A 23933-nucleotide genomic window follows, 5' to 3' on the forward strand; every position below is an offset into this window, starting at 1 on the left:
TCTGCCTCCCAAAGCATCTACCTCTTAGCCCCTCGGAGAGATGGCGATGGATGTCACAAGGAGCCAGGCCCAGACAGCCTTGACTCTGGTAAGGGTCACACCAAAGTTAGGGACTTTGCACTGGGAGAGCAGCCCCCAGGGCAGGGCCCTTGGTTTTGCAGATTACCAAAACCAAGGCTGGGGGCAGGGAAGGTGAGCAGGCTCGGGGCACCTTGGAAGGAGGCACTTGGGCCTTGGGGGTCCTGGTTAGGGCAGCTGTGCCTGCCGCTGGCCCCCCGCTCACCACCCCTCCTCACTATGGCTACCCAGTGTCCAGCCTCTCGAGGGGCTCTAGGGTACTTATTCCTGGAGCTAACAGTGACCCAGGACACCAGTGTCTGGGGCCTGGCCTGGGGCTTTTATGGGGGGAAACTGGCTGGCTGCCCAGGGCTGTCTGGCTCTCTGGGGGCTCTGCATGGCATTTCCAGGGGTTGGTGGATCGGGGATTCTGTCCCTCAGGAGAATGTGGTCACTAGCCCAAGGTCACTCACTTCTGTGTACATAGCCACCTCAGGGCCCAGGAATGGAGGGGGCCAGTCTACAGCTGGACATCTGGCACTCAGATGGGCTCTGGAGCCCCCAGGCCTGCAGCATCTGCCCAGGGACTCACCTGGCCCTTGGCCGTGTCCTCAGGAACCCACAGCTCCACCAGCCGACCCCTCCCAGTGCTGGAATAGACAGTCCTCAGTCCACATCTGCCAAAGGCGGCACTAGAAGGCATCCTGCCTTTTTTACTGCGTTCTGGAGGTGGGGTCACAAAGCACTGCTAGCTGCATAAAAGGGACAGCATCCCGCCCCTGGCAGCCCTGCCCGACCAGCTCCGCCTCTCCCACTGCTATCCAATCTGTACACCCTGGTGACCATGTCCAGGCCAGTGGCCTTAAGGACCGTCTCTGTACTGATGGCTCCACATCTACCTCTCCAGCCAGACTCTCCTCTGAACTCGGGCCTCACATGGCCAACTGCTACTTGGAACAAATCGCCCCTTGGCTGGCAGATGTGTTAACATGCCCAGACCAAGATCCCGACTCCCACAAACCAACTCCCAGGTCAGATGGAACCTCTTCTTCCCAGGCCCTTCTGTTCCTCTCCTCAGCCCCTCCCACCTCTCTTCAGAATAAGTCTAGACTCATTGCTTTCACCAAGCCTGCGCCCACCATCTCTGTGCAGGGATTGTTACGACAGCCTGATGCCCTGCTTCCACCCTGCCCCAAGATGCCCCTGCTCTGCAGCCCGGCGCCTCCAGGCTTCTCACCTCCTGCTGCTCACAGCTCAGCCTCACTCCCTCCCTCCCTCCCCACCTCTGCTCCAGGCTCAGTGCAGGTCCCCTGCTCCCATCTTCTGGCAGCAGCTGCCCGACCTCGACCCTGCTTCATCTGTCCCCATTCCTTCACCCCCGAGCCTGTCCCCAGCTTGACTGAGGTTCTTTCCTGCAGATCCCTGCCCTTGAGAGGGGTTGGTCCCGCTGTCAACTCTGCTTCTGTGCCCTGTGCCGCACCTGGCATTTAGTGAGCATCTGCTGAAGAGATGAGGGTCAGATGCCCTGCAGGGAGTGTGGGGGTGTCCTCAGGCAAGAAAAGTTGTGCATTTGGCCGTGGGCCCTGATTATGTGTCCTGTGACCTCTCAGGCGAGGTCAGCAAGAGAAACCTCTGCAAGCCGGCTGGGGCTGCCTCCCAGAGGCTGCCAGGGGGAGGGACAGGCTCTGTCTGTGCTCTTCTTCTGAGGCTACACCTGGGGGACCAGGCTCTCAGGGCTCCCCAGATACCACCACATTTCCTAGACTGCTTGGGAAAGCCCTGTAAGCTTGCACAGACACCCAGCATGAGGCTCGCCACAGAGACACTTGTAGCTGGGGTCTGGGCACCAGGAACAGCTCGGTGCTGGGCCTGAAGTCGGGCAGGATGCAGCCTGGCTGGGTGAGAGGAAAGCTTGGAGCCAGCGCCTGGGTTCAAACTCCTCTGTGGCCCGTGGTTCTGTGGGCTTGGGGAAGGGTTTGTACCTCTGTGTCCAGTTTCCTCACTGATAAAAAAAAAGGAGATAATAAAAGTACCCATGTCCCAGGGTGGCTGTAGCAATAATAGGGAGGGGTGCCCAGAGCAGGTCTGGCACACAGGAAGTGTGCATCAGCCTCAGTCCCTGCCATCGGGCTTGTCCTGGGAGTCTGTGAGGCCAACCTCTGCTCCACAACGAAACCCCCAGGCTTGTGAGACCAAGCTGGGTCAGAGCTTCCTCCTCTGGGGTTGCACCAGGAGGGGAACTTCTGCAGGCCCAGATGCACCCTGAGGAAAGGGCTTGCACCTACCAAGAACAAGGCTCACCTTTGGAGGATGCTCCCCACATGAGAGGCGAACCCCCAGGTCTACTGGTGACTGCAGCCTCAGAAGCTGACAGCATCTATCCTCCAACCCATGCCCACTGGGAAGTGTGTGAGGGGTCCTCATAGGCCCTGCAGTGTGGACAATGCAGAGACCCTGCAGCATCTGGGTAGGGCAGGGCCCAGATAAGAGCCCTGTGCCAGGAGACCCTGGCTGGTTCTGCCACTGTGGAGAGACAGGCTCCCCCATCCCATGTCCCCTGCTTCCCTGCAGCCCACAGAGAATACAGACCTACTTTTACAGAAATCCAGATTTTTGTGTAAAAGTGTCTCTATTTTAAATAGATTTTAAGTGGTGGCAGCGAATTTAAGCTTTGGAGAATATTATACAGAACAAATCAGATTCACAGGCCAGACCCAACTTTATTTACAGAAATGGGATCAGGTCCTACCTCAGGTCCCATCTCACGTTTTCACTTGTGCCTATACGTCTCCTTCATGGGAAAGGCCACAGGAGGCCCTGCGGTAAGTGTCCTGGCGTTGATTTAAAGTCCCCAATGGTGAATATGGGGGTCCTCACTGTTGCAGCAAGAGGACACCCCCCTGTGTATCTTGGAAATGCCTGCAGCCTTCTTGTTGCAGAACAGATTCTTAGGAGAGAAACTGTCAGATCAAAGTTAAACTTAGAGAAACTCCAAATTGCCCTCTGAACAGATGGTATCAGTTTGACATCATGCAATGCCGGGATTCCTCGGGGAGAACTTTCTGGCCTAGAAGGCAGTAGAGCCAGGACTTCACCCAGTCAGTGGCAGGGCCACACGTGGGCCTTGATACAGAGGGGGAAGACTTGAGCCTCCTCGACACCCTACAGGGCCCAGCCTCCCAACATGTGATAAGAGAAACAACAGCCACCTTGTACCTAGCTCTCCTTATTCTCCAAGGGCTGGGCCAGTTCTCCCCACAGTTCTTCAACGAAGGATCACTCAAGGGCCCCAACTGTCTGCCAATACAGCCACACTCTGATCAGCCACCTGGGCATAGGCTCCATGCCATTGTCCTCCGCCAAGACCTCAGACTGAAATGTTGGCTCCTCTCATGAAGAACCTGGGGCCAAAGGACCAGAGTCCAGGTCCGTGGCTGCCAGGATGGGCCACTTGGAGAGAGGCACAAGGGTAGTGCCAGGCAGGTGTGAGGGCTGGACCTCTGCAAGAGCAGCATCACTTTTGTTGAGAGCCCATAGGTATCTTATCATTGGGTCCTAGGACTTCCTGCCAGTAGCCACTGTGCACGTGGATTTGGGTGCTGGCCTCACCATGGTGTGCTGGCTGCCCGTGCCTGCACAAATGACTTCTGTAAGCCTTTCTTCATCTGCAAGATGGGTGCTGCTGGCACCTCCTCCCCGGTGCTGTGGTGACAGGGCATAGTGTGTGAGGCTGCTATGTGAGGCACCTAATGCAGGGCCTGGCATATGGAAGAATTCAGCAAATGGCAGATGCCTTCACAGTTAGTTCCTGGCATCCTCTACATTGGTGGGTGTAGGAAAGAAAGACAGAGGAGGCAAAGATTGTAGCTGTGGGGCACTGAGGACAGCCTAGATTGTTCCACAGAGCCCTGAGGACATCTCCAGGGGTGTGCTCCACAGGGGCAGTTGGATTGGAGGGTTAGGGGTCGGGGAGGGCATACACTCTCACCCATGCTCACAGCCTCAGAACAGTGCCTGCTCAGCCAACATGGGTGTTTGATGCTGTGTCTTTTGTCACAGACTTTATCAGCCCCATCTGGGGTTGTATCAGCCCCATCCCTTTCTGACCTTGCCTGAGTTTAAATTTTACATGTGGGGCTTCATTAAGAGACATGGTTCTTAACTATAGATCTGTATCTATTAGGAATGCTTTGGGCTGCAGGAAGCCAAACACCTGACTCATTGTGGCATAAGTGGTTTGCGTCTGCTCCCATAAGCTGCACGTGGAGGGTGGATCTGGCATTACTCTCTCTTCCCTACATTCGCAGTATGCTAACAGCTTTAACCTCCGGCCTTGTTTCTTCATGGTTGCAGGGTGGCTATCACAGCGCTGGTCATCACATCCTTAGACAGCTGTGTTTACAAATGTAGGGGGACACTGAAGCTCCTCCCTCTGCTAAAATCAGGCTTCCCTTCACCTGTCATTGGCCAGAACTGGGTGAAATGCCCAACTCTAGACCAATCATCAGTAAGAGGAGTATAGAATTGCTGTGCCCACCTTAGACTAATCATGGCGCAATGTGCTCCCCACACCAAAAAAATCTGAGTTCTAAAAACTGAGGAAGAAGAGGAAAATGGCCATGTTGCCTCCTGGCTGGGATTCAGAGCATCTCCAACCCTCTGAGCTTATGCGTAAGACTGTGGGCAAAAGTGTGTGAGTTTTTGTGGAATGGATCCATGGCTTTTATCAGAGGATCTTTCCTTTTTCTTTTTGATTCAAGATGAAAATATTCTTATGATTATTTTTCTCACCACTGCCCAGAGATAACCAGCATATTAACATGGCCTTTTCTCCATGAATAGCACTAGGGTGCCCAGTGGACAGACACATAGCTGTCCACACCCCAGCTTGCTGGGGATGCATAGGCAGAGTCACATCTGCACTCACGGCCTGTTCTCACACTGCCATGTGGAGAGCGAGCGGCTACACCACAGGCCGTCCATTCTCGCGGGAGTGGCAGTATCAGATCTGAGCTTCGTGTGCCTAGGCGTCTCTCACATCAGTGCATAGGGACCTTCTTCATTCTGTGGCCCAGTGTTCCCATGCCACAGATGGCTTCAGTCAGCAGACACCTCCTTCTAGACACTCACGCTCACTCCTGGCTGGCCCTTAGCACACCTGTGCAGACTGGCCCATTTATTTTCTGGTGTAAATCCCAGAAGTAGGAGGACTGGGTCTCTCTGACAGCAGTGCCAGCTGCCTGGCACCCTCCAGACAGGTGGCTCAAGCCCCACCTCGCCAGCTCTCCCAGTTAGCCCCTCCTTTCCCTGGCTCTGACCTGAGGGACGAAGCAGGGTGCTACAGGATGCTGTGCCACAGGGATATCGTCAGGGACAGAAGCCACTCTGCCCTCTGCTGCTGACCCCTCCAACACGCCGCGAGCTGCATTTGTTGAGTGGCTGGTCCAAGGCTCTGCTCTTCTGACTTTCCAGCTGGTTTTACCTGTAGTAAAGTTTGAGATGATGGGTCATCCTGACCCCGGGGTCAGAGGACAGAAGGAGGCCCATGGCGTGTGGGGGAGATGCCCCGTGAGGCCCTCGGTGTGTAGATGCCTGTTGACAGCCCCACCCTGAGGTCCCCAGCCTACCCCCCTCCCCAGCCCAGCTGCTCCCATCCCCCTCCCTGTGCAGGTGGAGCAGATCCTGGCAGAGTTCCAGCTGCAGGAGGAGGACTTGAAGAAGGTGATGAGACGGATGCAGAAGGAGATGGACCGTGGCCTGAGGCTGGAGACCCATGAAGAGGCCAGTGTGAAGATGCTGCCCACCTACGTGCGCTCCACCCCAGAAGGCTCAGGTACCACATGGGCTCCTCATCCAGAAGCAGCTGTGGGCTCAGCCCTAGCTGGGAGAAGCGCCCCAGGCACTCCCAGACTCACAGCCAGCCCGAGACAGAATCTCCTGGGGAGCAATGGAGTCCTCGACTTGTGTGGCCAGTTCTCACCCTTGGCTCCTCTGGTCCGGCCCTGGGGCACTCGGGCTCACCCTGGAGCTGGCAAACCTCAGGAAAACTGGCTTTTTAAATCTCACTCCTGGCCAGGTGCAGTGGCTCACCCCTGTAATTTCAACACTTTGGGAGGCCAAGGCAGGCAGATCTCTTGAGGCCAGGAGTTTGAGACCAGCCTGTCCAACATGGTGAAACCCCGTCTCTACCAAAAATACAAAAATTATCCAGGCATGGTGGCACATGCCTATAATCCCAGCTACTCGGGAGGCTGAGGCATGAGAATTGCTTGAGCCCATGAGGCCGAGGTTGCAGTGAGCCGAGATCACGCCACTGCACTCCAGCCTGGGTGACAGAGTGAGACTCCATCTCGAAAAGAAAAGAAAAACCTCACTGCTCCCCATGGGCACTTAAGGAACTCTTCCAGCCCAGTTCTGCAGCTGGGCCATTGCACCAGATCCTCAGTTGGTCACTGGGCTCTCGGTGACTCTGTCCAGGGCAGGAGTTTCCCACTGACTTTTCCCCAGCTGACCTTGACCCCCTCCACAGTTGACACTGGTGTCCCCAGGTGTCTGGTGGCCCCTTGTCCAGCTCCCTTGGTCCCCTTGTGCCTTCCCTCCTCCTCTCTGTAATATCTGGGCTCAGTCACCTGGGGCCCACCCAGCCCAAGGCCAGCCTGTGGGTGCCCCTGAGGCTGACACACTTCTCTCTATGCCTTTAGAAGTCGGGGACTTCCTCTCCCTGGACCTGGGTGGCACCAACTTCAGGGTGATGCTGGTGAAGGTGGGAGAAGGTGAGGAGGGGCAGTGGAGCGTGAAGACCAAACACCAGATGTACTCCATCCCTGAGGACGCCATGACCGGCACTGCTGAGATGGTGAGCAGCGCAGGGGCCGGGGCAGGGGTCCAAGGCCATGCAGGATCTCAGGGCCCAGCTAGTCCTGACAGGACGTGCCACCTGTCTACCAGGGGTGGGGAGAGCGGGGGCTGGAGGGCCACCCAGCCTCAGAGGCAGCTGGAGGCCTGGGTGAACAGGACTGGCCAACATGTCCCCAAGTCCCACAGTCAGCATCTGGCCAGCATTGAGAGGGGAACAGGCTGAGGAAGGGTTAGTGGCAAGAGGAACCCCAGCCAGTCACACCTTGTCCAGTTTACCAGAGGGAAAGCCAATGTGTAAGAAGAGAAATCTGACCCGGCAGCCAGTGCACTGCCCCCCTCTCCAAGGGCCACCCCTCACCCTCCACCAGCATGCACAGAAAGTGGGGTGACAGCAATCACAATGTCTACCCAGGCAGCAAGGACCCCTGACCATGGGGAGGACTGGGGTGCGGGGGACATGGAAGCAGAATGAGGCCTAGGGGAAGTTAGGCAAGGCTAGAGCCCTGGCTGCAGCCAAGCACGTGGCCAAGGCCAGTTCCTGGAGGGGCAGGGCTCTGAGGCAGGAGGCAGGAGGCTGCCTGTGGCTACCCGTCCTCACACCCCTGCAGCTTGCTAGTCTGTCTGTGGGCTGGGTGAGAATCAAGGCAGTGGGATGGTGTGGGGACCTCCCTGGCCCCAGCAGCCAGTGAAGAGCCTGATCAGTCAGCAGAGCATTCAGCAGTATCCAGTTCCGTGGAGAGGCCCGTGTGAGGGGAGTCGGGGCTGGTCTTCAGTAAGGATGGGTGGCCAGGGCCCCTGGAAGTAGAAAAGGAGACTCCGGGTGCTGGAGACAGAAATCAAGGATGTGCCTCCATCTGGAGCCTCAGGAATAGCCGGCCAGGCCTGAGGCTGGACCTCACAAGGTTCAGCTGGGAGGGCTAGGCTGACAGAGCACAGCCAGGCCAGGGACCAGCCTGCCCTGTGTTGCCCTGTCCCGGGGGCCACTGTCAGCAGGTCTCTGGCATGGAGGAAGCTTAGGGCCTGAGCCCAATAAGCAGCAGTGGAAGAGGAGAGGGAAACTGCGGACAGGTGGTGCAGTGTCCCTGAGGAATAGCTTGGCATGAGCCCCTGGGAGGGCTGCCGGCCAGCGCACCCCCATGCCAGATGGTCACCATGGCATGCATCTTCCAGCTTTTCGACTACATCTCTGAGTGCATCTCCGACTTCCTGGACAAGCATCAGATGAAGCACAAGAAGCTGCCCCTGGGCTTCACCTTCTCCTTTCCTGTGAGGCATGAAGACATCGATAAGGTTGGCCGGGTGGAGGGGCAGAAGGCAGATGAGGGGAGGCACAGGTGCCCCACAGGAACTCTGCCTTCAAATGCAGCCCCCATACCCTGTGCTCAGAAGGGAGATCTGGATTCAAATTGTGGCCATGTCACCTGCCACCTCTAATGCTGTGGAAAAGAAGCATCACATTAGCTAATTCTGGCTCTGCGCCTTGTGAGGCACCAGCTGTGATCACCCCACTCCGGTGGAAAGAGCAGCTGGCAGTAGGGTGGGGCTCAAACTCAGGCAGCCGGGCTCTGGGTCACCTGCAGGCCACGGTCATGTCACACTGCCTCTAGCTGGGTCAGAAATGTGAAGGAACTGAGATTCTACCCTTCCGGCAAGCTAGCAAGGTGGCCTGCCAGTTACATCTGTGCATGCACACACACACAGTTATATACGCACACACATAAAACGTGAGACCTTTGGGTCAGGGAGAAAGCCAGATCCTCACTCACAGCAGAAGCAGCAGCCAGAGCAACATCTCATGTGGTTTTCCAAGAACCAGTCCCTACAGAGACAGAGAGGGCCAGGTGGCACCTGTGCATGCAGTGGGGTGCCTTGCAGGAGGGAAATCCTGATTTTACACAGAGCTGCTCCCCGCAGGCCCTGCTTTGACTCTAGGATGACGTCTCAGAGCTGTGCAGTACAACATTCTTAAATTGGCTGGGACTCAGCCCTTCAGAAATATGAGATATTCAAGGAGAATCATTCCCAACACCTCTCAAAGCTATGGGGCTGCTCTGAGCCTGTTTCCTCAGCTGTAAATTAGGGTGCATACTTTTATGGCTCTGGGCAGGAGGTAGTGACAGGCCCTAGCACCCTGCCTCCAGCATATGTCAGCAGCCACGAGGCCTCCCTCTCCCCACAGGGCATCCTTCTCAACTGGACCAAGGGCTTCAAGGCCTCAGGAGCAGAAGGGAACAATGTCGTGGGGCTTCTGCGAGACGCTATCAAACGGAGAGGGGTGAGGGGGCACCTGTGCCTGCCGGGGGGGCTGCCCTGGGCCACCCACCCCAGCACTGCCTGCCTTTCTCCTTGGCTCCCAGCACTGCAGCCTCTGTGCTTCTTGGCAGGACTTCGAAATGGATGTGGTGGCAATGGTGAATGACACGGTGGCCACGATGATCTCCTGCTACTATGAAGACCATCAGTGCGAGGTCGGCATGATCGTGGGTAAGGGCTCCTTGCACCCCTGCCCCTTCCAGACTGCCAGGGCTCCCTGTGTACAACAGGCTTCACGGGGCCCTGTGGGGTGAGGACCAAAGTACTTAACAACCGGTGATGTCAGAGCAGAGCCTGGCGCTACAGCCTGGGTGGTCTTGGGGTATCAAGATGGAAGCACCGTGTATAGTAGGAAGCATTTCAACGCCGTGATGCCACATTCTTGCATCAGATGGTATGCCAGATGCATATCCACCTCGCCCATCAGGATTATAATTAAAACACTTTATCTGGTAAATTGACCAACTGGACAGATTGGTCCAAGTGGAAGAGGATAAGCAAAAGTGGTGCCATCTCTACCCGAATGGTCTTTCCACGGGCCTGCCCCGCCCCTGCCCCCACCCAAAGTGAAGGCAGGCACCAGGAAGGGGAGCAGCAGTCCACCCCTCCCAGCAGAGGGGTCTTCCACACCAACTCGGACCTTTCTCAGAAGTTCCGGAGGTCATTATAACGAGCCTTCACTGAGGAGCAATCCAATCAGATCAGTTATCTGCTGTGCGCACAGCCTTGTGGTTCTATACTTCTCTTACATCCATTTTCACCTTTCAGAAGGAACGTTGTCTTTAAATCCAGCATCTAAACGTGAGCCCCAGCCATGCCTGGCTGTGATCCCCCCAGCCTTCCGGAACTGCCTGGGGCTCCCCAAGACACTTCCACATGAATTCCTACCAAGCCAAGCTGCAGCTGCTGGGCCCAGGCATAACCCCTCCTGGGGCAGAGGTGGCAAGGAGTGACCCACGGCTCACATCTGCCCCACATCCACTCTTGACTCTGCTCAGTGTTTAAAAACATGTTTATAACAATTACCAAGATCTGAAAATTAGGAGAATTCACATCAAAGTCTGGATTTCTGTTTGTTCATAAAAAATTAGAAGGCAGCCAGGCAAGGTGGCTCACGCCGGTAATCCCAACACTTTGGAAGGCTAAAGCAGGCGGGTCACTTGAGTTCAGGAGTTGAAGACTAGCTGGCCAACAAGGTGTAACTCCGTCTCTACTAAAAATACAAAAATTAGCTGGGTGTGATGGCGCATGCCTGTAATCCCAGGTACTCAGGAAACTGAGGCAGGAGAATTGCTTGAACCCTGGAGGCAGAGGTTGCAGTGAGCCAAGATCACACCACCGCACTCCAGCCTGGGTGATGGAGTGAGTGAGACTCTGTCTCCAAAAAAATAAATAAATAAATAAAAACTGGAAGGCTAGGCATCACTGAGCCCTGATTCCTATGTGGCAGCTCGACTGACTAGCATTTGAGTTGCTGTCCCTGACAGCTTTGGGGGTGTGCAGCCCACACAGTCATGCTAGCTTGAGGCTCTGCTGTCAGCAGTTTGAAACTCTTAATAACTTGTGAACAAAAGACTCCATGTTGTCACTCTGCACAGGGGCCAGCAAATTACAAAATTCCATATCCGGAATTGTCTACAGGAGCCTCTGGGCTGCTCTCAAGGGCCCACACCATGCCTTACTCACTTTGGGTTGCCATCCAAACATGACTCATGACAGAACCTCAAACATGTGCATGGGCAGTGCCAGAAAACAAGGGTGGTACATAGATAAAATGATAACGTCCCACAACCATTTCTTTGATACACACTGTTTCTCTCAGTCTTCCCAACCACCTAGGTAACAGGCAGGGAAGGTGTTACTGTTGCCTGTTAGGAAAGAGGACAGCCCAGAAAGCTGTCTCTGGCCACTGAAGCAACCCAGGTCTTCCAGCCCCAGGGAGAGCCGCCTTTCCATTGTTCCAGGCAAAGCAGAGACAGGCATGGGGGAGCGGGAGAGGGACTCCTGTGGGCAGGAACCAGGCCCTACTCCGGGGCAGTGCAGCTCTCGCTGACAGTCCCCCCGACCTCCACCCCAGGCACAGGCTGCAATGCCTGCTACATGGAGGAGATGCAGAATGTGGAGCTGGTGGAGGGGGACGAGGGCCGCATGTGCGTCAATACCGAGTGGGGCGCCTTCGGGGACTCCGGCGAGCTGGACGAGTTCCTGCTGGAGTATGACCGCCTGGTGGACGAGAGCTCTGCAAACCCCGGTCAGCAGCTGTAAGGATGCCCCCCTCCCCCACAACCCAGGCCCTGGGCCGCTCTGGTGCAGCGGCAGATGGGAGCCGGGCCATTGCAGATAATGGGCTTGTTTTTAAACAACTCTGGGGAAAAGCAAACTGACAATCCGTTCGTAAGCTCCATCCCTTCTGCTCAGTCATGACCTGCCCCTGTGAGAGATGAAGGGTTAGTCCCAGTTGTGATTTGATAAGCCCAGACCTCTTTCCTTCCGACAGGTGATCGTGCATGCAGAGGAGGCTCTGAGACGCCCCCAGCACGGTTTCTGGGTTTAACCCAACATTCCCCAAAGTATGTATTTGGCCACATTCACAGGAAGAATATTAGTCTTTTGTGGAATGCTGCGGGTTGACAGTCACAGCTTGGAAATCAACCCACAGAGAGCTCATCATTAATCATGGCTATCACTTGTTTACCACCTACTGCACCAGGCCTATGCTAATTACTTTATTAGCGTCCTCTCTGCCGCTCGCAGACCTCTATTATTATAGGTCAGTAGTATTCGATTTATTTAAATTAAATACGGAAGGTCATAGATTAAGCAAGAAAGTGCCAGCAACATGGTGCGTCCCTCCGACTGGGCACTAATCCTCTGAGTCTTAGTTTCCCCAACCATAACTGGCCAATGAACAGCAGCTCTGGATGCAGCTAAAGGAGGACTGAAGCTGTAGGTCCTGTGCTTGGCGCAGGGCCCCCTGCAAGGAAGGTTTCGGAGGGACTGCATGGGGTCTTTGAACTATCTATCTGTCCTTTTACTGCAGTGGGCCCAGGGGCAGGCCAAAGTTGCTCCTGTGATTGACTTGAACGTGCACGTTCCTGATCCCTGACGTTTCTAAAGGTCTAGCTCATTAACGAGGGAAAGACGTGAACCAGATGGGGGAGTGGGGATCACGGTGCCCCACGTGGCCGCCTCGTGACCTCAATGGGGAGCAGTGGGGCCAGCTCCCGGCTTCCACCTGCATGAGGGGCCCTCCCTCGTGCCTGCTGATGTAATGGAGCTGCCCTATGTCCAGGTATGAGAAGCTCATAGGTGGCAAGTACATGGGCGAGCTGGTGCGGCTCGTGCTGCTCAGGCTTGTGGACGAAAACCTGCTCTTCCACGGGGAGGCTTCCGAGCAGCTGCGCACACGCGGAGCCTTCGAGACGCGCTTCGTGTCGCAGGTGGAGAGGTGTGCGGAGGAGGAGGGCGGGTGCAAAGGGCAGGGGCTGGGGACGCCCGGGCACTGCAGACTTGGTCTCAGGGCGACGCTGAGGCCCAGGCCCGGGGCGCAGGGATGGGAAACTAGGGCCTGGGGTGGGATTCCGGGCGTGGGCGGGGCCCGGGCACAGGGGGGCGGGGAGTGGGCGGGGCCAGAGGCCGGGCGCTGGAGGCGAGGGCGGGGCAGGGACGGGTCCAAGGGCAGGAGGCTGGGACAGGACGGAGATGCAAAGGGCGGGGCGGGGCCCGAGACGAGGAGGAGGGGGCGGGCCCAAGGGGAGGAGGCGGGGTCCGGACAGGGATGCCAAGAGCAGCGATGGGGGCGAGCCTGCGTCCGGGCAGTGGTCCCCAACCGTGAGTTCCCTCGATGCTCCCTGCCCGCCGTGGCCATACTCACATCACTCACGGCCCCAAGGCGCGGCATGGTTGACACCCCCACGTTAGGGCGGAGACCCTGGGCTTAGTTAGAAGGAGCAGTACTAACCAGGTTACTGCTGGTCCCTGGCGGAAACGCTTTGGCTGGGTGAGGTGAGTAGGATCGCCCCCATTTCTCCAGAGAGGGGCCCCGGCTCAGCGAGGGAAAGAGGCCGCCGCTGTGGGGACTGCTGGCCGGGGCCCCTCCCTGGAGAAGGAAAGGCCGCCGCTGGAGGGGGATGGACTGTCGGAGCCACAATCAGCGACCGCCCTACCTCCTCCCGCCCCGCAGCGACACGGGCGACCGCAAGCAGATCTACAACATCCTGAGCACGCTGGGGCTGCGACCCTCGACCACCGACTGCGACATCGTGCGCCGCGCCTGCGAGAGCGTGTCTACGCGCGCTGCGCACATGTGCTCAGCGGGGCTGGCGGGCGTCATCAACCGCATGCGCGAGAGCCGCAGCGAGGACGTAATGCGCATCACTGTGGGCGTGGATGGCTCCGTGTACAAGCTGCACCCCAGGTGAGCCCGCCCCGCCCTCTCCCTGGTAAAGTGGGGCCCAAAAAGCGCGCGCTCCAAGGTTCCTTGCGGTTCCCAAGCTCCAAGATTTCTCCTCTTCTCGTCCCCCTTGGCCTAGATTTGGGGGAAGGGTCGACTGCGTGCAGGGCGCCGGGTAATGAATGTGGAGGATGGGCTGGGAGGAGGGACGGCAGCCCTGCTTCTCTTCTGCCCAGCTTCAAGGAGCGGTTCCACGCTAGCGTGCGCAGGCTGACGCCCAGCTGCGAGATCACCTTCATCGAGTCGGAGGAGGGCAGTGGCCGGGGCGCGGCCCTGGTCTCGGCGGTGGCCTGTAAGAAGGCCTGCATGCTGGGCCAGTGACAGCAGTGGCCGCAAGCGCAGGGAGGATGCCACAGCCCCACAGCACCCAGGCTCCATGGGGAAGTGCTCCCCACACGTGCTCGCAGCCTGGCGGGGCAGGAGGCCTGGCCTTGTCAAGACCCGGGCCGCCTGCCATCCCTCTGGAGAACCGAGCGGGCCTCTTCCCTCAGTTTTTCGGTGGGACAGCCCCAGGGCCCTAACGGGGGTGCGGCAGGAGCAGGAACAGAGACTCTGGAAGCCCCCCACCTTTCTTGCTGGAATCAACTTCCCAGAAGGGAGTTGCTCACTCAGGACTTTGTTGCATTTCCACACTGTCAGAGCTATTGGCCTCGCCTGGGCCCAGGCTCTGGGAAGGGGTGCCTTCTGGATCCTGCTGTGGCCTCACTTCCCTGGGAACTCATCCTGTGTGGAGAGGCAGCTCCAACAGCTTGACCAGACCTAGACCTGGGCCAAAAGGGCAGCCAGGGGCTGCTCATCACCCAGTCCTGGCCATTTTCTTGCCTGAGGCTCAAGAGGCCCAGGGAGCAATGGGAGAGGGCTCCATGGAGGAGGTGTCCCAAGCTGCAAATACCCCCAGAGACCTTTTCTCTCCTGTAACCCCATCCCTGAGTGGCTTGTGATTCTGGGATGGGCCCTTGCAGCAGGTGCAAGAGACAGAGCCCCCAAGCCTCTGCCCCAAGGGGCCCACAAAGGGGAGAAGGGCCAGCCCTGCATCTTCAGCTCCCACAGCGCTGGCTCAGGAAGAAACCCCAAGCAGCATTCAGCACACCCCAAGGGACGACTGCATCATATGACATGCCACCCTCTCCATGCCCAAACTGAGACTGCGTGGGTTTTTTAATTAAAAATGTTAAAAGTTTTAAACATGGCCTGTCCACTGTTCTTTGACTTCTGTGCATTAAGACTGTGGGGACAATCTATAAAGAGTCTGCGTCACATGCATGAAGACACTTCAGTATCTCGGCAATGCCCTCCAGACAGCTCCTCCAGCCAGCTGTGCCCAGGGGAGTGTGAGGAGCGACAGACTAGGCTGTAGGAACAGGAATGGGGTGTCATGGGGGATGGCAGAGCAGTGGACAGTACACTGCCTGGCCCGGGCCCCTGCTTGCCTGCCCATGGAATGTGTGCAGAGGGAGTGCCAGGCCAGGTGCTGCTCTGGGGAAGTGGGGGAATGAGGCTGGTCCTGCTGCAGGTCAGTCTCAGCACCGTCCTGTCCAGTCAGAGCCACTTAGGTTTGCCAGTGAGAAGGGGCCCAGATACATGTTGGATTTCTAAGGTCCCTCCAGATGCTCCTGTCGGTGGAATGCCTATTTAGAGTTAGCCAAGCGTAGGCCTAATGCCATCTTTCTGCAGCAGAAACACAGTGACATAGAAACATATTTGTGTGATTTTCATGCATTCATTTTTTGATGGAGATGTTACCCAGCTAATCAGGAACAACTGTTTTGTTTCCATCAGATCTTAACCCAACGTTGTGATTTTGAAAAGTCATGTCCCCCTTCAGATTTCTTGTTTTCTGCTACTTCTCATTTGGAATTGCTTTGGATCTTCTTAGTTCTCTTGAGTCTAAATTATTTCTTATAAGTTGGTGCAAGCATCTGATTATTTTGTTATCATTACTGTTATGCTCAAGCATTCACATAGTGGAACACATTTTAATATCAATTGCTTTCTATTTCTCCTTTATATTACAGTTCAGGACATTGTATTAATTCTTAAAATTCTATACATAGGTAGGTTATATGTCTGAATTGAAATGACTGAATTGAAATAGATAAAATGAATTTCTTTTCTAGATAATAAAGGAGGTGTCATAAAACACTTGTTATGGGCCGGTGTGACAGCTCACGCCTATAATCTCAGTGCTTTGAGAGGCTGAGGTGGAGGATTGCTTGAGGCCAGGAATTTAAGACACCATCTCTTAAAAAAAAGGGGGGGGGGGCGGGGGGGCACTGCTGGGCGCGGTGGCTCACGCCTGTAATCCCAGCACTTTGAGAGGCCGAAGCAGGTGGATCAAAAGGTCAGGAGTTCGAGATCAGCCTGGCCAACATGGTGAAACCCCGTCTCCACTAAAAATACAAAAATTAGCTAGGCATGATGGTGGGCGCCTATAATCCCAGCTACTCGGGAGGCTGAGGCAGGAGAATTGCTTGAACCCAGGAGGCAGAGGTTGCAGTGAACAGAGATTGCACCACTGCACTCCAGCCTAGGCAACAGAGCGAAACTGTGTCTCAAAAATGAATTAATTAATTAATTTAAAAAAGAAAGAAAAAAAAAACACTGGGCAGGGTGGTGTGCACCTGTAGTCCCAACTACTCCAGAGGTTGAGGCAGGAAGGAGCACTTGAGCCCAGGAGGTTGTCTGCAGTGAGCTCTACTCATTCCACTGCACTCCAGCCTGGGTGACAGAGCTCAGGGGCTTACACCTGTAATCCTAGCACTTTGGGAGTCTGAAGCAGGCAGATCACCTAAGATCAGGAGTTCGAGACCGGCTGGCCAACATGATAAAACCCCGTCTCTACTAAAAATAAAATAAAATAATATATATAAAAATTAGCTGGGTGTGGTGGCACATGCCTATAATCCCAGCTGCTTGGGAGGCTGAGGAACGAGAATGGCTTGAACCCGGGAGGCAGAGGTGGCAGTGAGCTGAGATCGTGCCACTGCACTCCAGCCTGTGCGAGAGTGAGACCCCGTCTCAAAAAAAAAAAAAATGGAATTTAAGAAATTTAAAAGAAAACTCTTGTTATATAAAAAGGATATTGGGTCTGACAGATAAGAGCTCCTGCACTATACCAGCCAGCTACTGACAGACATGAGTCTGGCTCCAGTGGAGGGGCAGCAGCCAGTGAGCCCAGCCTGGGACGGCCCACTCCTGCTGCCTCCAGGATGTCCCCTGTTTCCCCAGCCCCTCTGCTGTGCCCTTGGCCCCAGAAGCTGGCGAGACTGCTTCTCTGGAACAGCATCACGCAGGCCTGCCCATCAGCCCACTGTGCACCAGGCCTTCTGGGGACACAGATGTCAACCAGGTGGGGTGCTCAGGAGGGGCACAGAAGCCAGGAATGACAAACACATTAGCCACCAGGCAAATGGGAAACGTGTCCCAGAAGCTCCCCGCTGAGGATGTTAGGGAGAGCTTTTTGAAGTAGTGTGGTTGAGATGAGGCTTGAGGAAGGCAAGGCTCCAAACAGCAGGGCAGACTGGGAGCAAGGTAGACTGCATGGGAGGGCAGCTGATGGAGCTCCTAAACCCTCCAGAATTGCCCCAAAGCCAAGCAAAGTGTTTTGCTTGGGGTCACAGCTAGCTCAGGGATGCCTTCTGCCCCTTGGTCAGAGGGGCAAAATGTCAGAGCCTAGGGTCACCAAAACCTCTGGGAAGCCCCAAGGGGTCTCAGGCCACAGACCATCCTCAGAACTACCCACTGCCCTCCCATGCCTGGCGGGGGCCCTGGACTGGCCTTCCCCAGCTGTCCTCTTGCACTGGCCAGGGTTCTGGCTGGACCAGCAAGGAGTGGTGGTCAGATACGGGAGTAACTGGATCCCTTCATCAGGACCTAGGGTGGTGAGAGCTTTGAGCCTGCTCTGCTCCAGGCAGACATTGCGACTGGCCCTGCCAGGATGGGAAGACAGCAGGATGTTACACGTTGAAGACATGAAGGTCATCAGGAATGTGGCTGGAATCTGTTAGGCCTCCCCCAGCCCAGGCGGGGGCTGCCAAGTTTGGGCCTGTCCTCTGTTCCTCTCCTTATTTGGACCTTCAGGTGATAAGGCTGAGACATAAAGGAGGCTGGGCCCTGCCACCACGACAGCAGCCACACCTCTGCAGAGAGAATGGTGAGTGCCTGCCGGGGAAGAAAGGCTGGCAGTCTCCCAGGTGCTGGCCTTTGGGCTGAGGGAGCAGAGTTTTCTGTACTTGCATTGGGTTGAGGGTGGTCCCCAGGGAGAGGAAGAGGATCCTGGCCCTGGCTCTCCTGGGAATGCTCTGGGACTGTGCATGATGGGTGGGGTGGGGAGACTTTGAGGAATTGGGGGAGAAGCCCTCCCTACTCACGGTGTTGCAGGCCAGCAGGAAGGCGGGGACCCGGGGCAAGGTGGCAGCCACCAAGCAGGCCCAACGTGGTTCTTCCAACGTCTTTTCCATGTTTGAACAAGCCCAGATCCAGGAGTTCAAGGAAGTGAGTGCCCACTCCCAGTAGCCTCAGATCCCACCCTGGCACCCCCCCCCACCCCACATACATACCCCCCTTCTACCCTGACCTTGCCTCTCACACCCCCCAGGCCTCTCCCCCACCTCCCACCTTCCCTAGAGCTGGGGGCTGCTCCCACCTGAAGGCCCCCATCCCACAGGCCTTCAGCTGTATCGACCAGAATCGTGATGGCATCATCTGCAAGGCAGACCTGAGGGAGACCTACTCCCAGCTGGGTGCGTGCACCCACCTCCCACCTGGCCCCACCCTGTGCACTGGGGTCCCTACTCAGAGCTGCTGGGCGGGTGGGAGTGGCTGGGGGGACAGCACCCTGCTCCCCTGCTTCCCCTCCTCCCCATCTCCTCACACTGCCCTTCCCCCCTTGTCACGCCTTCCTTCCACTTCACCTCCCCGACGCACAGTTGCCTCTGCCCCTCCAGCCCCTGTGGCCAGGATGGAGGGAGGGCGGCCTGGGCCCTTCTGGGGGACACCCAGGGTCCCTGTGTGCACCTCATGCCCCACCCCCACCAGGGAAGGTGAGTGTCCCAGAGGAGGAGCTGGACGCCATGCTGCAGGAGGGCAAGGGCCCCATCAACTTCACTGTCTTCCTCACACTCTTTGGGGAGAAGCTCAACGGTGAGTCTAGGACAGAGCTGGGCACCCTTGGCCAGGCAGGGAGCCTGCACCCTGCCTGAACCCCACCTGAACCCTGCCTGAACCCCACCTGAACCCTAACTGAACCCCACTTGGACCCACCTGGACTCTTCCTGGCCATGGCCCATTCCAAGCACATCCTCTGCCCCAGAATCCCATGTGCACTGGTCAGCCTGGTGCTGACTTGGGGCCAGGAAATGTGCCTTCAGCCCCCACCCCCAAATTCCAGTCTACCAGCCAGGCTGCACGCCTCAGGAGGATGACCATTTCCAGCCCCACTGATCCCCGAGAAACATTTTATGTTAGGGAATCCCCCCACCTCTTCTGGGATGCGGGGGGCTCCTCATGCAGCCCAGTTCCTGCTGCGGGGGGACCTGGGATGCTGGAGACATGGGCGCTCACCTGGCTGCCTCGGCCTCCCAGGGACAGACCCCGAGGAAGCCATCCTGAGTGCCTTCCGCATGTTTGACCCCAGTGGCAAAGGGGTGGTGAACAAGGATGAGTAAGTATGGGCCCAGCCAGATAAGGAGCACCGTGGTGGAAGCAGAGAGGGGGGTGAGGCCCCTTGTGAGGGGGGCTGCCTGTACTTCGGGGCCTTACACTGCTCTTTGGGGTGTGGCCAACCCTTCCCTAAGTCATGGGAGCCTCCATACCCACCTTCCCTGTGCAGTCACTCCCCTGCAGTCTCCTGCTCAGACCCTCCTCACTCTCCCCAGGTTCAAGCAGCTTCTCCTGACTCAGGCAGACAAGTTCTCTCCAGCTGAGGTGAGGCTGCCCAGCCCCTTCAATACTCATCCCCGGCACCTTCTCTGGGCCTTCACCCATGACCCAGAGCCCAGTACCAGTGAGGCAGTTGCTGGAAGGGTGAGCCGAGGGCCGTTCTGGAGGAGGTGCCATCTCTGTTGAGACCTAGAGGGTAAAGACGTGGAGTCAGAAAAGAGCAGGGTGCGTCAGGCAGGCAGACTGTGCACAGACCCAGGGGGGGGATGCGGATATGGAGAGGTTTCGTACACTTGGGATGGACCTGTGCCTGTGGCTGGAGGGGTGCCCTTTGCCCCTTGGCCCCCATTTGCACCGACTCCTCACTCTGCCCAGAGTCAGCCAACAGAAAAACATTAACCCAGAGTCTGTGGTCTAGGGTTGAAAAGCTAAGGCACAAAGCACAGATGCAGAGGGCAGACAGAACGGCCACAGGACTCACGTGAGGTCTCTGCTGGGCTGGGCCGGGAGCAAGGGGACTACCTCTCACCAGTGTCCTCTGCAGGTGGAGCAGATGTTCGCCCTGACACCCATGGACCTGGCGGGGAACATCGACTACAAGTCACTGTGCTACATCATCACTCATGGAGACGAGAAAGAGGAATGAGGGGCAGGGCCAGGCCCATGGGGGGGCACCTCAATAAACTCTGTTGCCAAATTGGAATTGCTGTGGTGTCTTGTCTGTGACAGATGGGCTGGGGACCAGCCAAGGGGGATCCTAGGGTCCCAGTGCACACATCACCATGATCATGGCCACCATCTACCTCCTGGGAGCTGGCCCCTCGCCAGCTCACCTTGATTCACTCCCATGATGCCAGGTGAAGTGTGAACTATGATCATGCCTAGTTTACAGATGAGGACACTGAGGCCCAGAGAGTGTGAGCATCTCACCAAGGCCAGCCCTCTAGAAGAGGAGACGGTGGGATTTACACCACCTCCACCAAGCCCAGGAATGAGCCACAAAGTGGGCACTGCCCAGCTACTTGGGGCTGTGCAGAGAAGAGGCTGCTTGCTGGGTGCTCAGCAAACTCTGCCCAACAGCCCAGTGGGTGGGCAGCGGCCCTGGGACCCCCACACCCAACCACACAGCCTCCCCTGGCCCACTGCTCGCACCCAATCTCAATACACTGGCTTGGGTGCCTCCCTGCATGGGCCCTTTGTGAAAGGCAGAGAGGTACCCATTTGAAACACAACCAGCTTCTCATTGCAAATACAGGCAAGGCACTAAGACATGAGGAATGTGGACACTGAAGCAGGGGCCAGGGAACATGCAAAGTTTTAGAGGAAATGCCCAGAACCTGGCATCATGCCTCCTGAGCCCCTCATGTGCCGTGAGGGGTAAGAGGGTCAGACAGCTGGAGGGTAGGGAGACGACTTCTCAGGAGAGAATAGTTACTGCTGCCGTCACCCTTCATCTGAGAACCCAGGAGCTAGAGGAGAGAGCGATCCTTACAAGTACCAGAGGAGCAGCAGGGGACATCCAAAGCACCAGAGAGAGAAACAGAGACAGAGAGCCAGGCAGCGACAGCTCAAATCTCAGCCAGATCCAGAGCGTACGAAGTCTCCTGCCTACAGGACAGCCCAGTAAGAGCTCTCAGCCTGCCTCCTTCCCTCCCCACAAGCCCTGCTGCAATTCCCGTACCTGGGGGTCGGTGGGGAGGAGGTGAGCAAGAAAGGAGGGCACCCCTTCCTGATGGCCCCAAGAGGAAAGGTGTTTTCACCCAGACAGGTGTTCAGTTTTGATTTTATCTGGCGCCTGGCAATTTAATTACTAAATTGAAACTTAAGACTTTCTGGAATTTTGGCATTTTCTGTTGCTTAGAGAGATTACAAAAGTCATGAAGTGCCTGAGTTTCCACCCCGATAGCAGGCCACCAGCCCACTCCACTGAGCATGCTGGGACAGTGGGTGAACAAAATCAAGTACCATTAGGATTCTACCACGTGAGTCTGCTTGTTCAACAAGCTGATTTCATAAAGTAAGGGATCATGTTATAATCCAAGCTCCACAGGGGTAAATTGTGAAAGACTGAAATGAACCGAAAAGATCATAGGTGTCCGGTTATCTGATTTGATGGGGTGTCTGAACCTTTCGTTATCTTTGAGCTGTTTCAAAACTCTGTAAATTATTATATTATTATCATCATTATTTTTGAGACAGAGTCTTTCTCTGCTACCCAGGCTGGAGTGCAGTGGCATGATCTCAGCTCACTGCAACTTCCACTTTCCAGGTTCAAGTGATTCTCGTGCCTCAGCCTCCCGAGTAGCTAGTATTACAGATGTGTACACCTCGCCTGGCTAATTTTTGTATTTTTAATAAAGATGCGGTTTCACCATGTTAGCCAGTCTGGTCTCAAACTCCCGACTTCCGTTGATCCACCTGCCTCTGCCTCCCAAAGTGCTGGGATTACAGGTGTGAGCCACCGTGCCCTGCCATAACTCTAAATTATAACTAAGCAAGGCAATAGACCTTCTCTATAAACATGCAAATAAATGTTGTCCAGTGGAAGCACAAATGATTTTTCCCTTCTCTGTGGAAGAAGCCAATTTTGCATCTATTAAGCAAATTCATCTGGGCATTCCTAACAGTCTACACATGCACTGGCTCTTTGAATTTTTCTCTGAACTAGGCCCAGGAATGAGCCACAAGATAAGCACTGCCCAGCTCCTTGGGCTGTCACATCTTATTGATTCCTACATGAATTCACAAGTAAATAAAATATTTGGCAGTTGTTCACTTAGTATGCAAGTCAAGATTTTGCTTTAAAAATGTTATCCTTTCACACTCCTGACGTAGTTGTCTGATAAGTTTAGTCCTTTCCACACAAAAACTGCCTGTATTAGTGTTGTTTGGAATAAACTGAGGGTAGAATGTATATGGTGTGTGTATGTGGTATGTTTTTGTGTGTGTGTGCGTGTGTGTGAGAGAGAGAGACAGAGACAGAAGGATAGAGAGAAACAGACGGGCAGAGACCCAGGACAGGAGTTCAGCCTACACTGACCAATATGACAGCCACTGGCCACTTGAAATGTGGTGTGAGTTGGGATATGCTACAAGTGTAAAATGCACACAATATTTTGAAGATTTCATACAAAATAGAATGCAAATATCTCATTAATAACTTTTATATAGATCATATGTTGAAATGATAATGTTTTGGATATTGGATTATTACTAAAATTAATTTCATCTATTTCTTTTCACTTTTTAAATGTGGCTACTAGAATATTCAGAATTCCATAAGTGGCTTGCATTTCTGGCTTTCACTCCTGTAGGAAAGCACTGAGTTAGACTGTGTAGTATGTCTATTTAAGACTGCAGTTTCCAGGCGGAACATTGTGGCTCATGCCTATAATCCCAGCACTTTGGGAGGCCGAGGCGGGCAGATCACCTGAGGTCATCGAGATCAGCCTGGCTAACATGGTGAAACCCTGTCTCTACTAAAAATACAGAAATTAGCCAGGTGTGGTAGCGCATGCCTGTAGTCCCAGCTACTAGGGAGGCTGAAGCAGGAGAATCTCTTGAACCCGGAAGGGGAGGTTGCAGTGAGCCGAGATCAAGCCACTGCACTCCGGCCTGGGCAACAGAGCAAGACTCCATCTCAAAAAAAAAAAAAGTAGAATAAAAATAAATAAATAAAGACTGCAGTTTCTCGGAGACTCTGAGGCAGGCATTAGCCTTCTCTGCAGAGAGTACTTGCAGCAGGGAGCAGCAGTTTCGATGTCCTCAAAAGGAGCCAATTTCATTTGGGTGGGGTTGCCTCTGAGTATTCTAGCAGTACAGACAGAAAGGAGACAAGCCTGTTTCCAGAAAGCAGAGATCATACGAATTACTTGTGAGCCCAAACTTTTTCCTCAGGTGAAGCTCAAGCATCCCTTATGTGGAGTGTCTAACAGTCTACACCTGAGGATGTTGGACAGACAGTGATGTGAGGTGGGCATGGCTGGGGAGAGCTCTGGGAGTGGGAAGACCAGCTCCATGTTGTTCACCCACTGAAAGGAAAGCTCCCTCTGGGGGAGGTGGATGCTCCCTGGCCAGGCCTGCAGGGCCCTGCTCACTGTGAGCCCTGTGTGGTTCTGGCCTGGGTCCCACCAGCCATCACCAGGCAACAGCTCCCAGTTGGAAAACAGAAGAGGCTCCCTCTTAAAAAAAAAAAAAAGAAAGAAAGAAAAGAAATACAACAGGTAACCAAGCATGATGGCTTACGCCTGAAATCCCAGCTACTTGGGAGGCCAAGACAGAGGATTGCTTGAGCCTGGGAGGTTGAGGCAGCAGTGAGCCAGGATTCTGCCACTGCACTCCAGCCTGGGTGACAAAGCGAGACCCTATTAAA

At 55.4% G+C, this 23933-nt stretch overlaps 2 protein-coding genes across 6 annotated transcripts in view; both read left to right on the forward strand.

The window, feature by feature from the left end:
- The window catches only part of GCK (glucokinase), a 45054-nt gene extending 30125 nt beyond the window's left edge, over positions 1-14929 (forward strand). Inside the window, exons 2-10 of one of the 5 annotated variants that reach the window (XM_032758203.2) lie at positions 5728-5890; positions 6759-6913; positions 8086-8205; positions 9095-9190; positions 9300-9399; positions 11306-11489; positions 12521-12676; positions 13412-13645; positions 13858-14927. In XM_032758203.2, the coding sequence (XP_032614094.1) occupies positions 5728-5890; positions 6759-6913; positions 8086-8205; positions 9095-9190; positions 9300-9399; positions 11306-11489; positions 12521-12676; positions 13412-13645; positions 13858-14002 (1353 nt within the window). In that variant the 3' untranslated portion in view covers positions 14003-14927. Of the gene's footprint in view, positions 1-5727; positions 5891-6758; positions 6914-8085; positions 8206-9094; positions 9191-9299; positions 9400-11305; positions 11490-12520; positions 12677-12912; positions 13234-13411; positions 13646-13857 lie in introns of those variants that run through there. The other 4 variants (XM_032758202.2, XM_032758204.2, XM_032758205.2 and 1 more) reach the window with 4 other exon arrangements.
- Positions 14930-17804: 2875 nt separating this feature from the next.
- Positions 17805-20264, forward strand: MYL7 (myosin light chain 7). The gene is made up of 7 exons (XM_032758208.2): positions 17805-17834; positions 18062-18175; positions 18348-18423; positions 18719-18823; positions 19265-19343; positions 19558-19606; positions 20106-20264. The coding sequence occupies exons 1-7, from the start codon at positions 17832-17834 to the stop codon at positions 20205-20207; spliced, it is 528 nt and encodes a 175-aa protein (XP_032614099.1). The 5' UTR covers positions 17805-17831; the 3' UTR covers positions 20208-20264.
- The last annotated feature ends 3669 nt before the right edge of the window (positions 20265-23933 follow it).

Source organism: Hylobates moloch, unplaced genomic scaffold, assembly GCF_009828535.3.
Source record: "Hylobates moloch isolate HMO894 unplaced genomic scaffold, HMol_V3 SCAFFOLD_1, whole genome shotgun sequence".
In the NCBI taxonomy this organism is placed as follows: domain Eukaryota; kingdom Metazoa; phylum Chordata; class Mammalia; order Primates; family Hylobatidae; genus Hylobates; species Hylobates moloch.